The sequence below is a fragment of the Tachypleus tridentatus genome, chromosome 9 (assembly GCF_004210375.1).
Source record: "Tachypleus tridentatus isolate NWPU-2018 chromosome 9, ASM421037v1, whole genome shotgun sequence".
In the NCBI taxonomy this organism is placed as follows: domain Eukaryota; kingdom Metazoa; phylum Arthropoda; class Merostomata; order Xiphosura; family Limulidae; genus Tachypleus; species Tachypleus tridentatus.
This window is the reverse complement of record NC_134833.1, coordinates 80,676,218-80,693,659: the sequence shown is the minus strand read 5'-3', so window position 1 is coordinate 80,693,659 and position 17,442 is coordinate 80,676,218. Positions and strand designations below refer to the sequence as shown.

Here is a 17,442-nt window from a genome sequence, read left to right as displayed (position 1 = left end):
CATCTTTTTTATAGCAGAGCAATAGCATTTCGTATATGTTGTAAAAGATATGAATAATAACAGTAAAGCTAGTAGACGATAAACATAACTCATTAGAAATTTAGTGTTATAATTCTTTTCATTGATTACATTGTTCAGTAGTCTGATTTGACTACAAATATAAAGAAAAGAGGGGACACAATCTTACCTCTCTCTCTCTTTTTGTCATCAAATGATTTTGTAGGATCCCTTTCTATTTTCTGGCACTTTACGTATGAACCTAGACCCTTTCATGATACACAGTGATGAGGAGCTATGGAAGGCTGTTGAACATTCACATCTTAAGGAGTTTGTATCCAGTCTAGAAGCTGGACTAGATCACAAAATAACTGAAGGTGGAAGCAACTTGAGGTGACCCTTCTATTGATTGTTATTAGAAATATCACTGATGTTATATATTTCAGAAAATTTCAGCACCACATAATGAATCTATTTAAGATTTCAGAACTGAGATACCTGAATTGTATTTGTAATATATTTCTTTGCACTATTTTTTACTTTATGTTCTACTAAACTGTCAAGAGGTTAGAAGACAAATTAGCAGGAACACTGTATTACAAAAAAGTATTACTGTACAGAATTTATTTAAGATATATCTTCAAGTATTTGACTTCATTAGCATAAGATATTTAAAACTATCTTTAAGCTGTGCTAGTTTATTTTTTTTTGTATGTAATGAGAAGCCATAAAGTAAATTGTACAATCAGAATCTAAACTGTGTGTAACCAGTGCATATGGGATTGGTCCAATACTTATTCCATAATGCTGAACTTACTGTGTGCATCTACACAAAATGTGGCAGGCTTTTAGTAAAATGAAAAAGTCTTTTGTACTTAAGATATGTCATGTCAGTCTGATACGGACAAACCAGAATACAACTGATATTCATTTCACGAATAAAAATATTTTTGTCCTTTAAACAGTTTGTACATTGCATTTAACTTACCTCCAAAATGCACAACTGCATTTTTTTCAATATCTTTATATGTTGTATCTATTACTCCTTTATCATGAGCTGTGCTAAACTGAATATTTGGTAACTCCAACATCAAATGGATGTTGAATGGCAGTGTATAAAAGGTTGTGTTTTGTGCATTTTGATCACAATCAGTGAATGTAGCATCAATGTGTTATGTCAGTTTTTACAATTCAAAAACTTGTAACATGCAGTGTAATTTTAAAAACAAATTATAAATTTCTTGCCTAAAACCCCTTTCATGTATCTACAAATATCCATTCTATGAATTTTTTAGAACATGCAACATATATTTGTCTTCTACTTTATTAAAATGAAAATTTTAATACAGTGTTGGTCAGCGTCAGCTAGTGTGCCTTGCGCGGGCACTGCTAAGAAAAACCAGTGTGTTGATTCTGGATGAAGCTACAGCTGAGGTGGATCTAGAAACAGATGATTTAGTTCAAGCAACAATAAGAAGAGAATTCTCAGGTTGTACAATCCTCACCATAGCTCATCGAATTAGCACCATTATGGACTACAACAGGTAGCTATTGGATATTTTAAACAAATGATCCAAGTTTTTTAAACTCTTATAACAACCTTTATCTGAACTGAGCCTTATATCAGTGAAGTGTTTGATTATATTTTATTGTGGTGTGGATGCTTGTGTTCAAAAAGGTTTGAAGTTTTAATACAAACCTTTATGTAATAAATCAACTTCTAGAGAATTACTGATAAAACATAATGCAAAGAGTTTAAATAGTAGTTTTCTCCTTCAGTTTTCATGTGAAATTTATACTAGCTTATAGTGCCAATTACAAACCTTTATCTTTAATATTGTAAGGTATAAAAATTAAAATACAGGTGTTATGTTGATGTTTTTAACTAAAGTAATTACAATATCCCACTTTACTCTAAGAAGAAGATAAAAAAGGAAACTAAAATTTGTATTATCAAGTTGATAAAACTGAAATGATGAGAATGTGTGTGTGACCTAATCATACTGTTCTAAATTAAATGTATTTTTAATAACTGCCTGCTGACCTGTTGAGGTTGTTAGTTACAATTCAACATTGCATGATTTCTCCGATAATGAATTTCAACTTACTACCACTAAAGCATTACTCTGCATAATCATGTAATGAGTTTTTTTTTTCAGTTTAATTCTGCTTTGTAATCTTCTAATTATTATTATTTTTAGGGTAATGGTGTTGGACAATGGCCAAATCATCGAATTCAACTCCCCAGCAGCATTACTTCAAGACAGAAATTCCACCTTTTACTCTCTGGTCAGAGCTGCAGGACTGGCAAAGGAATAGCTTCTTTGTGAAGGACAAGAAAGTGCACAAGCCTGTTTTTACTGTTGAATAAAGACAAAAGCTATCACTAAACCACCAAGAATTTCAAGTTTTGTCAGAAACGTAAGCATTATGTCTGTTACTTGATTTAGGTATGTATGTGGTATTACTGCTCCTAAGGTTTATGAAAAGCTTTATTTTATTTAGTAGTAATAGCTATTTAATTTCACCATCCAATTTTTATAATATATTTTCATATCAAGTGGAGGTGGAAAGAACTGATGACTGTTTTTACTATATTATATTTTGATTATTAAGGCACTAGTACTAAACCAATGCTTGCTGTACAACACTGTTAAAAAGTGAGTATTGTGTTACAGACATTTCTTAGCAAGTAATACTCCTTTAGGTATTAATTTTCAGCCATAAATTAGTGTTAAAAGAAAACGACCTAGAGTTGCAGTTTTCCAAAATTCCATTTTCAGTGGGATGGAGTCATTAATGTGGCCAGTCATGCAAATTTTAACTAGCCTACAAAGCTTGCTGTGGACAGAACAGTAAGGCTTGTGTAAGTAATACTTATCTTTCAAAAAAATGCACATATATATATTAATATACACTTTTTTTTTAACAAAGCCTGATAGTTGCCAGGACACAAGTCTGGTTCAATGTACATTCAATCCAGTTCAGTTCTATTCTTCTCTCATCCTAATCCTGGTGGTTAGGCATGTAGTATTTGGAAACCACAGAATCTTTAAAAAAAGTTTTTATTTAGCTATCATTATTTTGTTTGTTAAGATGTTTTTTCATGTCATGTTCAGAAGTTTGAAATAATTAAGACAGCTAAGAGCATCAGTAACGTGCATATTGTACTTTCTTCTGCCGTGTAAGAGGTAACTTGAAAATAAAGACAAGTGAATAGCACCAACCTTAACATTTTTGTCTTGCACTCAGAATTTATTTAGTATCCAGACAACTAATTTTTAACATTTCCTATTGGAAAACTTCATTCTTGCTACGCTATTATTTATATTGCTTAAATATTACTAGAACTTTAATTTGCTGGTTGTTATTTTATTATACAAAATATGTGAAGTATAGAGCAAGAATAATTAAAAACACAAGATGATGGTGTTGCATCATTAATTTTCTGTAAAAGCAGTTATTAACTTCAATTTGGTTTTTTAGTTAAGCAACAAAAATATTCTTTAAAACCATGAATTCACAGATCTTGAGATTACCACTATTTCTTACGTAAATTGACACAGTGCTGTTTGTATATCAAAAGCTCTTGGGGTTTTATTAGCTTGGCTTTACATCAGAGGCATTCTTAGTTTCTTCTGCAGCTTTAGCATCAGGAATCCAGAGACCTGAGTCAATACAACGCTTCATGTGGTATCTTGCCTCTTCTTCAGGTATCTGAGTAATTACCTGCTGAAGCATAGGGATATCCTGGGTTTCAAAGCACTTCCGTAAAGGCTGCAAAAGTAAAGTACCATGAGATACACACACACACACACACGTGTATATATATATATATATACATACAAGACTTTCACCCTAAAATACATGAAATGAATAATAGTTATTGAAGGCTATCACACATGTAAACATAACAATTAAAGTAAACCAACAACATCTATTTTTAAACGCTTAGTAAAATGAAACTGTAAAGTGGTGTAACTGTTTTACCTCTGGTAAAGACTCGAGTACCTCAATGGGGTCAAGACCTCCTGGTCCTAATCTTTTTTGTCTCTCTTCCTATTTTGAAAGAATAGTGTTTAGTATTACCTCTCAAAAGAAACATTTTTCAGACTTGAATAAATCTTCTGATGAAACTATTTTCCAAGTTCTCTACCACCTCAGATAGATATTTAGTCTTAAATATTCATGAGCTGGCAAACTTTAATCCTTTTTCTTCTATATAAACTTTATAAATAGTTTGTTTCTGCTGGAAAAATGTATGGGTTTAGATTTAGTTTTTATACCATTATTTAGGTTATAAAATTTTCATAATTTTGTTGTAAAACTTGTTTATCCAGTCAATTTCAACTTTATAAATATTACTAACATGCAAAAGATGTAAATTGAAGTAGCTGCAACTTCCACATGATTCTACAGAATCTGTAGTTTGTTAAAAATATTTAAAACTTCCCATTACTATTCTTTAATCCTTATAAAAGCTTTGCCAAAACTACCCTTTCACAACAGGCTCAGTATAACATACATTTGTAATCATCGAGTACTTGCACTTATAACCTTTGATGCAGCATGCGTGTATCTTTGCTAAAAGTTTACCAAATTTTGTGAAGATTACAAGTATTTTGCACACACAAAACATTTTTTTAATGAAAGATTTGTTTGTGAAAATTGAGTCTGTTTCATTAGTAGTCTGAGTGCAAATTGATTAAGTTGTGATTGAAAAACTTATGCAAATAATATTTGAAATGAACCTCTAAAACCTGCTAAATACAGTTCAAACATGTCTTCAGTAAAACACTGTTATTTTCTATCCATCCTAAAAATGTTTAGTTTAAGTAACTTAAGTCTCATAACACTATTATCAGAGATGCCAACTATTTCAAATGACTGAGTGCACAGATATTGTACAACCACTGGATACAGTTTTGAGTCGCCATGTCTGTGGATCCATCTGTGGCTAAACTGTAAACACTGTTAGTAAGTATGCTTGAAATCATTTTGTTATCTTCACAACCCAACATTTGTACAATGGCTGTAGTTTTGGTTCTAGCACAGCCATGTTTTTTCAGTATATTAGTCTGGGTTCTGAATAGATGTCCTGCATGATCGGCTACAGCTAGAGGTAAATTATGAGCAATCACAAATTGCGTGAACATCACTTCTGCATTTATGGTTTCATATTCTAAATTCTTACTCATAAATGTCGTTATCTGCATCCTTTTTATCTTCACCTCAGCCTTTTGTTGGTGAGATGCCAATTTTGTATATCTGGAACAATCGTTTATCCCACCATGCACCATAGAAAAAAAGTTGATGTGATAAACTGTACAAAACGCATGACTGTCACTGACTTTTGATGCAATGACCAGATCTTTTGCCCTATACTCTTTCCTAAATGTTTGATTCACAGTTTTTGTCCTTTTAGATTTGCCAGAAACAAGACAATCTGGTGAATGAGGCCTCTTTGTTTTCCATCTGGTGAACGATTGCAGTGGTGTTTCTCTGCCGCTTAGAAAATGAGAAATACCCATCTACACGAGCGCTAATTGGTTGACAAGCACTGATGACATAACTATGGATTCCCCCACGTACCCAGTATGGAGAAGTACTGCACTTAAACTATTGATAGACGTTGGAGATACAAATATTTTTTTATTATTTCAAGCACAAACATGATATTTGGACTATGCCTTTTATTTATATCTCATCAGAAATTTTCTTTTCACCCCTTTCAAGCCCTGGGGGAACAATTTATCACTTTATTGTATAGGCCTATATAATATATAATAATTTGGGAGTTGCAACAAGTCGTAATATTTGTCTGTATGAGCATATAGTCGTAATGTATACACCAAAATCATAATTGTTGGCATCTCTGTATTATTTGTGTATTATATTGACCTTCAGGTCTTGCCTAGCTAACTGTAGAAACTTGCATAGACAAGGTGCACTTGCACTCATATTATGTATTCAATAATATAAAACTGATCTTTATTCGAAAATACTAGCCCACAAGAACACAGTAAAGACTTTACATATATAGATTACTACTATTTAGAAACAAATTATTAAACATGTTCTATATTTTAAGGAAAGTAGAGCAAACAGTTATCTCTTGGTGTTACACACACTGTTATTGCTAAGCCTTAAAATTTTGCACATAGAGGACTTTTTTTTTTCTTAGCTTTTACATAGTTAAATAATAAAAAAACACCAATACCATAAAATTCTACTATAAGTTATTAAGCTTAATAACTAAGGTTTCTTTAGATTTTATAAAACATAAAACTGACTAGACTAAATACACACCCTACCTCCTTGAAACTTGGATCGAAAGAACATGGAAGCCTTTTCAAAGATTAAAATGAGGAGAAAACCACTCTGGGGACATTCTAAGCTGTTGATTGGTTATTCACATGTCATATACTGTAGTAAGAGTATATAAAAGGGACCATTTCAAAAAAATTTGTTAAAGTTCAACAGGACCACCCTGTTTGATTCAGTACACAAGCCCTATTTCAACAAAATTAAAAGTTATGACATTCTAATTTTATACACTAGCCTGTATATATTAGTAATTTGAAATCTTAATTTGTACAAAATTGCAGTTTTGTAAATTAATATCACTGCATTCAACATACACAACACTAAAATCCACATTTAAATGCGTTCTTTTAAAATTTACTTTTAAATTATGAAATTACAAATTAACTCGTATAATATTAATTTGAATTATAAGCTAGACATAAATTCATAAAATAATAGTTCAATGGAATTTTGAATGCAAGTCAACAAATGCAATGATATGCATTTTGAATCCTGACCTGTTGTGAAAGGGTTAATATCTAAATAAACATACTACTGCTGAAACCACTTTCAGTATTACCCTGCATTGGCATAAGCAATTTAGATATTCTGCTCCATTCAATCACATTGCGCCATTTGCTATTACTGTTTTTAAAGATGGGCTTTAATAGTAATTGTTAAAACCATATGCTGTGACAAAATGGTGGTAAATAAATATCACAAGATGACAATCTATCAATTCTACAATATTTTGTAGCTAGATTTTTTTTTTCACAAAAATTTTGAGTTTAGTTTTGTGTGTGTACTAAACACCTAATGTCTTGTAAAGAAGCTTGGTAAAGTCAAAAACAGTCTCTTGGTATGAATAACTTTCAGGTCATTCAATACTCTTTTCTTTAAATTACGAACTATCAATACAAAGCAACAAAAAACTTTCTAACCTCTTCCACTTCTCTCACCGCATCTTCTATCTGTTTTTGGGCACGTTTCTTGATGCGTTCTTTAAATGCCCTTAGTTCGTCATTAAAACTATCTTTATATTCTCTGTCAGCTATTTGAATTCTGTAAAAATAGAATTTGTATTTTAATATATTACTTTCTTTAATCATTCATTATTCTCATATTGCATACCCAGTTAAGCAGCACATAATGTGTATGTTAGTCATAATTTACACAACCACAGTTAACCAGGTCCATATTTGTCTGTATTCATTCTATAACTGTGCTTCTGTTTCTATGTCCCCACTCAAACACCACATTTAACCTGTCAAATGTTGAAGTTACTCTGAATGATCTAAAATATTTCTAGTTTTTTTCCTACAAAAAAAACAAAAAATACACAATTTAAAGTTCTGTATAAATCTAATAACACCAACATAAATAAATCCAAAGTTCAAATAAAAATACAGGTATTCAAGGTATTACTGCATCAGCTTACCAAAAACATGTTTTTTTACTTTACATAAATTTAATACAAGAGTACATTAACACAGTATAAAATTTGAGATTAAGCCAATGTTTTGTAAACCTTTAAGTTCTGGCTAGTTGTTCTAGTTGATATGGTGTTTATACATCTAGAGACATTATACGTAGCAATGCTTATTATAATTACAAATTTACCAAGTATATCTTCAAGAAATTGGACAATAGTTTTTATTTTTGGTGAAACTTTGTTGTACAAGAAAAACAATGTGCAATGAAACTAAAATGAAAGTTTGAAAATCATGAAACTACCCCTTTCTTTCAATAATTAATGTTTTCAAAATAAGATTTTAAACTATTCACAATTTCTTCTCTTGACTTTTTCAGTTTTATTTTTAACTTTTACAGATTCACTGCTTGGCTTGTATGATACTGGGTTTTTGTCATATCTCAAGAATACATTGTAAAATTTAAAACTCATGCACATATCATCTGTGGCCTAATGTTTTTGCTCTAAGTCTCTGTTGACAGAAAAAAAATAATTTATCTTTCATAAATGCATTTTAAAACATAAATAAGATAAACAGGTAATACAGATTGTTAAATGCTATGTGTACCAAGTTACTAAATCCAGATGTTTTGTTATTGTATATTCCCAACAATTTCAAACGTGTAATTTAAAACAAATTCCTTCAGCAGTTATAAAAATAAAGTACATCAAATAAGATGACTAAGTTCTGAAAAGTCTTGTTGTGGTTGAGAAATTATATTTATCTCTCAGTAAACAGAGATGTTAGGAAGTCCCCACTGTAACACTGGAATTTAAAATTGCATAAATGTTGGGGGTTTGGAGTTATGCTGACTAAAACAATGAAAATGCTTAAATTTCACATGACAAATAAAATGAATACTGAAAATTTGTATATATTTTTTAAAATTAAAACTAATATAAAAATCTGAATTATAAACAATAATCTGGTATTAAATGTATTGAATTACATTAATAATAACTAATTAATAGTAATCTTTGTAAGTAACTCTCTACAATGTGATATGCATTAAAAAGCCACACCATCCACAATAAGTTTAACATAGCTGATTCTAATGAGTAAACTGATTTCATGAACAAAATATGTTAACACTAAAATTATTTCAAAAATCAATATTTCTGTGTTAAAAGAAAAATATACATAACTTAAGTGGTTGTTTATTAGAAGTCTCTGAAAACCAAACATCAGTCACTAGATTAAGAATTCACAACTTATACCAGAAGGTTCAGAAATCCATTGACAAAATTATTCAGAAATGAAGAGGTATAGTATGAAAATAACTTAGTGGTATGGTGTTGGAGGATTATCTTGTGGCAATATCAGTGAAGTCATTGATATGCATTATACACTCAAATTGACACTTTCCAGTCATCTTTCTCAAACGTTTTTGCAGGAGCAAAATAATAAAGTTTTGAATATATATATAATTAAAACATTGAGATTTTAAATTTTGCTTTTGATAAAAGTTGTTTCACCTGACAATTAAAAAAGACAAAACTACTACTCTTTCATTATGCCCTTTATTGTTATTAAGATGATAAAACCTTAAAATTTCCCACAGATAGTTTGATCTACTGACAAGTTCTAAGTCACAAATCTAAACTCTGCACTCATTTGACTTGCGTTTAGCCCAAATACTTTAAAAAGGATTAAATTTTTGTGATTGACGTCAAAAACTAAAATTCTATCATCTACATAGGCCATTTTTCAGGTTTCTGAAGATAAAAAAATTGAAAACATTATTTGAAATCTGGATTTTTGTCTGTCTTTCTCACAGAAAATTTGCCTTGGAGCTTGTGAAGTTACAGTTGGCTATGGGGAGTTTTTCTCCTGTCAATTAATAATAATTTTGTAATTCCTGTGTCATGGAAAGGTAACAAGTGAAGCACATGAGTAACTACCTCTATGTTTATTTTATTGAATTAACTGCCTGAGCAGTACATCTCTTTACAAGAACTGTTTTGTAACTCAAGGCCATCATAAATGTTAGCTTCGTATTTTGCCCTCGGGTAATGTTAGAGATTGTGAAATCTTTATACACACACAAATCAATGGACGACAAAGATGTATTTTATGTACAAGATAGAGTGAGGTAAATACTATTTATTTATAATAGTTTTAGTACTTTAAATATTTTATTGCATTATTTCTTTCAACAAAATGAGCTAGTACATAACATTAGACCTACTACAGGTCAATGGTTGAAGAGATCACACATAACAGCATGGTAAATACCCAACTTATATAGTAGTTTTTATTGCATTCTGTAATGGACATTTGAATAAGACTATAATACCAAATTGTAATTTTTTCTTTAATTTGACACTCAACATATTGCTTTACAGTTTCTTGAGGAATATTCTAGTAAAACACAAACTGTAATTGACAGTACAGAGCTTTGTATCCAGTTACAAAAACCAACAATTTGGTAATATAAGGTCATTTATCTCTAGTATTCTTGAATCAGAAATTTATCAACAAATAAAATTTATGTTTTGAGAGGTCCCACAGTTGTCATATTATACATCTGAAGTGTTGTGTGTTCAATTTCAGATATGGTGATTATTGTGAATTAATTTTTATTAATGCAAAGATAGAGGTGGCATAACAGCTGGCACTAGAGTAAAAACAAATTAATATGTATCCCACATTCAAAGTGTCAATGGCAAAGGTACAAACAGTATCAAATGAAAATTTTTAAATTGACCAAAATCACTCAAGAGAAACTGTTACAGAACCTTTCATTGGCAGCTCTCTGCTCCTTTGATGGGTCCAAAAATTATTAAAAATAAAGCCCCCTATATAAGGTAGCAGCTGCTTCCAAATCATCTAAATAATGCAACAATATTCATTTGAACAGTTTAACACTGTTCTCACATATGAAGAGTGTCACCAGAATTGGTTCCAAACTGAATACCAAATAATTCCCAGATAAATGTCATCCTTCACATCAGATAGGAAATGTATATAAGCAGCTGTGTACCAAAAGCTCATTTATACATACATGTTGTATAACCAATATCATGATTACCAACCAATATTAACACTGAAATCCCCATGATGGATTTTGTCACCTTCTTGAATACCATCAGTTTATTTAATTCATGCATACGTATGTATAAGTGGAACTGTTCTTTTTGTGGAGTGACTTAGTTTAAAATGTTTCACTTGACACTGCCTACGCCCTTTGCAGTTATTAATTTTGGTCTATAATGCATATTAGTAATATTTAAAGAATGTAATCTTGTAGTTTACCTTAAATGGTAGTCCTACAAGACCACATTTTATGTGACTAACGGTTATTTTCCTATATCTATTTCTCATTATTTGTCTTTATCTATAGACTTCTAAATCAGCAGTTACATTAGGGAAAAAACACTACAAATAAAAAACTCACATGCCTACCTTCCATTTAACATAGTTTAGAATTGTTGCACAAATAAAAATGAAATTATTGTCTAGTTCATTTTTATATATTTGTTTTATATTAAATTTACAAATTAAATTATGGTTTTCCTGTATTAAATACAAAAAGGTTTATATGCATTATTTCATGACACATACCACAAGTATAGTTTAGTTCCATTGTACTATGTTTGAATACTAAATGTTCGTATCCCATAATTAATGATAAAAAATTATAGATGTGAGCATACATAGTTAATAAAAAGGTAGCTAAGTTTATTTCACACTAATTTTCATACAGTACTACAAGCACCTTCTCATGGTAACAAATTTTCTGCTTTAATTTTGATATAAAAAAAATAAGTTAAAATAGTTCATCTACCACATAGATTAGTAATAATTCTAGTACAAACCTGGTAAAGAAAGAAGAGATGCATGCTCGTGGGTCCACATCCAACTGCTTGGCTAACTCCAGCAAGTATTGCATACAGATGCACTGATGAGACACATGTTCCATTAACTGATGTTTCTGGTGATGAGATAACACAATTATTACTAAAACATCTATGTATGTTATGGACATATACTTAAATACTGAAGTTTCTGTTTTAACAATACCCACATTAATATTTGGATTCAAATTATACATTAGTGTTTGAACCTTAATTCAGGTTAAAGGAAGAACACTTTGCTTTTAAAGTTAATAACATAGCTAGCTTCATATACTTTAATTCTGTTACAAATAAAAATAACCAGTTAACCTATGACCTATTTTAAAATATTTTTCTGAAACAAACATGAGAATGTAATACCCCTTGAAAATTATTCATTTATAACATAATGTCCCTAATAACAGGTACAACATAAATAGTTATTAGATGTGTATGTTCATAGTGACAGGGCTGAAGAGACGTCAGACACAATCAGTGAAGTTCTGACATTAAATGTATTAACTCCTTTTATAGTTATCTCACATTAACACTGACTTTAGATTTTATGATGAGCATCTCTTCCATTAAAACTTTAATAACACAGTTAAAGACTTTCAACATGAAACTCAAAGTGCAAACAAGAATTATTTACCTCTTCAACTTCTAGGTTAATACACCAAATGACAAGATAATTAGCAGTATCTTCACAAGCCAAATGTGGATGTTCTTGAAGAAAACGTTTACTGTCATCATATTTCTGAAGCATTCCGTATTTCTTCAGTAGTGATTCATTCTCCTTTACATACTTTTTCTGTCAAAAGTTTCAATCTAATCATTAAAAAATTAAGCTGTTTTCTGTTTAAAAAATCATTAACAGAAAGAAATTAAAATATACCAGTAAAAAATAATACATCACTTTTGTTAAATGCCATAAGATGTACAAGGAAACCAATTAAACAAATACATATTTCTGTGGATACAGAAGGTTGATTTTGGTTTTTTCAATGGGTGTTACAAACCTAAAGTGACCAAAATAAAATATAACCTAAAAGTGGCAAATACATGGTGACAATTACAATACCCTGCTTATAAATAATGTCACTGCCCTTAGCATTGGAATTTTTCAACTTATTTATAGCTAATTAAAACATTAAATAATTGCAGTAGTTTAAAGGCATTTTATTCTAGTGCCCAATATATATACTGCTAGCCAAAATCTTAAGGCCAACGAACATAAAGAAAAAATATGCATTTTGAATTGTTAGACTCAACCACTTATCTGAGTAGAGCTTTGAAAGATGAAAATAAGAAAAGGTAAAATAAAAACAAAACTTTTTTTTAGCATTTAATAGAGAAAATGTGAACACTATGAAAAGTAGCCTAAATACTAGCTGGTCAAATGTTTAAGACCGTACCAAAAAGAAGTCCTAAACAGGGTAGGAAATGCCCAACAAGAGATCTCAGTAATGAGTTGCACGGCCGTTATTGCGAATAACTGCAAACATTCGCTTTGGTATGGTCGATATAAGCGTTTGCAGAAGCCTGGCTGGAATGTTATTCGAAGTGGTGAAGATGGCTTCACGAAAATCATGCACTGTTTGGAATTGACGTCCATTTCTATAGACTTCCCTTGCCATCCACCTCCAAACATTTTCAATGGAGTTCAGTTCAAGCGAACACGCTGGATGATCCAAAAGAATCACGTTATTCTCCATGAAAAAAGTCCTTTGTCCTGCATGCATTGTGGATTGCAGCGTTGTCCTGCTGAAAGATCCAGTCATTTCCACACAAGCGAGGGCCTTCAGTCAATAAGGATGCTCTCTCCAACATGCCAATGTAGCCAGCTGCTGTTTGATGCCCCTGTATAACCTGAAGCTCCATTGTTCCATGGAAGGAGAAAGCACCCTAGATCATGATGGAACTGAGCTGTTTCATAGTGTGGAAGGAGGTGTGGCCATTGAAGACGTTTACAGTTTTTAAAGTCTTTCTCTCGTAGATGCCGTCTTATTGTTCTTGAGCTGCATTCTGCATCCGTAAGGGCCTTAATCTGGTTTGGCGATCGGCTGGTGTCTTGCCGAACAACCCGTCAAATCCTCCTGCTCAACGCTGGTGAAATTTTCTTTGGCCGACCACTTGAAATTTTCATTCCATGTCCCTCAGGGTCTTTTAAGAAATTTGCAACAGCAGTTTTACTACACCCAATCTCACCAGCGATGGCACATTGAGAGACTTGGATTTTGCAGCTCGACAATTCTGCCACGTTCAAACTGTCACTTTTTAGCCTTTGCCATGTTTTTACCCAATGTAACACAGGAGATGTTGACAATGCTAATACTTGAACACAAATTACTAAATTTCATTATGTGTTTAGCGATTAATGCTTCATTTCAGTATGGTCTTAAACTTTTGACCAGCTAGTATTTAGGCTAATTTCAAAGTGTTCACGTTTTCCCTATAAAATGCTAAAAAGATTTTTATTTTTATTTTCCATTTTCTTATATTTATCATTCAAAGCTCTACTCCAATAAGTGGTTGAGTCTAACAATGCAAAATGCATATTTTTTCTTTATGTTCATTGGCCTTAAGATTTTGGCCAGCAGTGCATGCTGCACAATAAAATGCATATTTCAATTTTTTTTTTTTAACAATCAACACAGTGAATAAAATAGGGTTGATACTGTAAGACATCAAAATATACAGTGTGAACATCTAAAGTAGATGCTATTTTTTTTTGTTTATCCATCACAATGGACATCCTTTACTGCACATTTCTTTAGGTTGTAGTGATTTACATTCAAAAGTTTATTACACTTTGTTTAAATTATACCAATCAATACAGCATAAAATCTTAGCTAATAATCAATATTTAATAATATGTTTTAAATTCTTAAATTTATAAGAACATTTTTTAAAAAATTCTGAAGTTACCTAGTGAGACATATGATGAATTCCCCCCCCCCCATCATTTCTATTTTATCCACCACCTCTCTATTAAGTATCAAAATCAATGTAAATTACCCACTATAAAACCATCACTACTCTGACAAATCATAGTTTTTATAGTCTTTGATTTTGTTTGATTACAAAGCCAAATAGAAAATCAGTCCTCTCTTTCCACACTCAATCTGCAATAATTTGTTAATAATATTCTTGCAACCTATAACCAAGAGAAAGCTAAGTAGAGTAATAAAACTTTCAATGTAAATTGTTAAGACCTTATGACATGCTCAGTAAAAGATGTCCATCACAACAGAATTAAAAAAAAAATGTGTACTACAGACCTACAATTCTTAATAAAATATTGCCAAATTTCATGAAGATACACCTAGTACATTCAGATTTATGGTATGTGTAATTTTAGTGTTACATAAAATTGCTAGATTGGTTGACCTGACAAAGCCTATATGGATATGGTTAATATAACCCAATTTATATAAACGTTCTACAAACTGTTTAATGCCTTACTCATTACATTTATGCAACTAATTTAAGAATACCTTAATAACCTTCAAAAATTTAAAAGTTTACATACTATTCAAAGAAGTAATTTTTTTAACTTTTCAGCACAAACCTGTAACTATTTCATGCTTGTTATAGTTTTCATATTGTTATTTCTAAACTAGTTACCACATGTTTACAAAATCTGACAGGTAACCAGTAAACACTGAGGCATTTGAGTGCAAAATATATGGTTTGTTAAGCAATTTTTTTCTGGAGCCTTTTTTATTTTTGCACGATACCTATCCAACATGCAAAATAATTTCCGTTTTAGGATAAAAAATACTTTTGTGCATCAAAATTTTCAAATTTCATACATGAAGTTCTTTAATGCCCAGATAGTTTTACCAAATTTTCTTTAAAAAAAATTATTTCATGCCATTTTCACTAACAAATCTTTGTACAAGTTTACTCAATTTGACCAATCTCACAATCACCATTATGTGACCTGTCTGGAAAAAGTTAATAGTTCTACCAATATATTTCTTGATAACTAAATATTTTCAACATTCAATCATTGGTTGGAAATCTATGCTATCTCAAATTCCACTTCTTCAGAGAAATACTCACATAATTACTTATGGCCATATACTTTAAAGAAAGACTCAATAAACCAAGAATCTTATTAAACATTACTTGTAAGTCATTAGGGCGTACCCACAGGTGAAATTATATACATAACTCATGCCAAGTATTTTAAGCATGACATTAGATTATTAACATTTCTTTTATATTAGCAGTTGATAAACAAGAAATTAGTAGTGCCAAACAAGCAGGGTGTGCATAAATACTCACATAATGTTCTGTTTTGTCCTCTTCCGACATTTCTTTCTGACTTCTAGCTTGAGGTTTGTTTAAAATCTAAATAAAGTGTTGTAATGACATACTTTATATTGACATATCACAAAATTAAATCTTACTGTCAAATCTTAAAAAATATTTATATAAAGTATCACAATAGAGGGAATCCTCAAAAGCTGCAGCTGTGATTAGCTCTTAAATCAGTCAAGAGAGGGAGCTATGAATAAAAGTTTTTACTTAAAAAAAAAAGGGGGGGGAACCAGTCGTTCTGCAAGCCAGAATATATATGCGTAAAAACAGCTGGTATGGGTTAAAAAAAATTTTTATGCAAGCCAGAATGCCATAGTTAAGAGGAAAAAAGCAAATTTCTGATATTCACTCAATGTAAATAATACTAGATATAACTAACATTCATCTTCAATATTTTGAAGATTTACTGTTTCATTTGAATCTACAAAAAATTACTTCACTATATTTGTATTGTTAATCAACAGACAAAACATTTAAACATAATATAAAATAATTCCTTCATGCAAGTTCTTTAACAGTTTATTTTTTAGCTTTCTGCTCCCATCCTTTTAAGACAAAGAACTTTTCAAAACACCCAATCATTGACTTTCGACAACATTATGTAAAATGTTATATTACATTATTTAACCACATATTAAAACTATCTAGTTAAATGTTTTAGATAAAATTTATAGAAATTCATACTTCTTATGGAAACAACTAGAACATTCACTTTCTTTTCATATAACACAAAAAAGCACATGAATGACCTGCTATTGAATAATATGTCTTGTACAAATTACTTACAGTTTTAGTAAACCCATCCTTGCTAATTGTATCGACATTCCAAGGCACGAGCTGCATAAAAAAATTTAAAAAAGGTGTTACCTTCTCAAATATAATAGCTATTAAAATAAGATTTATAACTAAAGATGACAATTTAAGACCAAGACCTCTAACTACAGTATTTTATCAAAATGACATATGGGAGTTTCAACACAATGGAATATATATTATTGCCATTTAATTACAAGTTATAAAATACGTTCAAAGAACAATGCTTTAAGGCTACTGAATATAATCTTGAAGTTAATAGAAAGCAAAGGATTCTTACTTTTAAAATTCTAATATTTATAACTACATTATAAGAACAATATTCTCTCTGAAATACTCCTATCAGTGCAAATACTACAACTAAATAGTAAGACTGAACAATTACCTCAATTTTGTTATGCTAAATTTTGCCTAGTATGAATAAACAAACTTTATAAAACTCCTTAACAAAACATGTCATTTGCTGGAGAACACTAAACATCTTAAAACAATGATAAAAATACCCAATTGCCTTACACAAATAAAACCACACTGAAAGGTTTCAGTATTCAGATCAGAACAAAAAGAAATTGTTGCATTTTGTTTATAAGGTGTAATGTGAAAATTCAAAAAGGGTTTATGTGTTTCGTAACTGGCTAGTGGTGTAAGAATTTCATTGTTTGATTAAGTGGTTTGTGGTTGAAGTAACA

At 30.7% G+C, this 17,442-nt stretch overlaps 2 protein-coding genes across 7 annotated transcripts in view; one reads left to right on the top strand and one right to left on the bottom strand.

Moving 5' to 3' along the window:
• The window catches only part of LOC143225596 (multidrug resistance-associated protein 1-like), an 86,453-nt gene extending 80,893 nt beyond the window's left edge, over nt 1-5,560 (top strand). For 3 of the 4 annotated variants that reach the window (XM_076455320.1, XM_076455318.1, XM_076455321.1), the window contains 3 exons: nt 224-390; nt 1,347-1,541; nt 2,199-3,229. In XM_076455320.1, the coding sequence (XP_076311435.1) occupies nt 224-390; nt 1,347-1,541; nt 2,199-2,316 (480 nt within the window). In that variant the 3' untranslated portion in view covers nt 2,317-3,229. Of the gene's footprint in view, nt 1-223; nt 391-1,346; nt 1,542-2,198; nt 3,230-5,422 lie in introns of those variants that run through there. The other variant, XR_013013949.1, reaches the window with a different exon arrangement.
• The window catches only part of Cdc37 (cell division cycle protein 37), a 35,495-nt gene continuing 21,284 nt past the window's right edge, over nt 3,232-17,442 (bottom strand). Inside the window, exons 4-10 of one of the 3 annotated variants that reach the window (XM_076455322.1) lie at nt 16,727-16,777; nt 15,905-15,970; nt 12,264-12,422; nt 11,594-11,709; nt 7,245-7,365; nt 3,988-4,056; nt 3,232-3,774 (exon numbers count right to left, since the gene is read on the bottom strand). In XM_076455322.1, coding sequence (XP_076311437.1) covers nt 3,598-3,774; nt 3,988-4,056; nt 7,245-7,365; nt 11,594-11,709; nt 12,264-12,422; nt 15,905-15,970; nt 16,727-16,777 — 759 coding nt within the window. In that variant the 3' untranslated portion in view covers nt 3,232-3,597. Of the gene's footprint in view, nt 3,775-3,987; nt 4,057-6,390; nt 6,424-7,244; nt 7,366-11,593; nt 11,710-12,263; nt 12,423-15,904; nt 15,971-16,726; nt 16,778-17,442 lie in introns of those variants that run through there. The other 2 variants (XM_076455323.1, XM_076455324.1) reach the window with 2 other exon arrangements.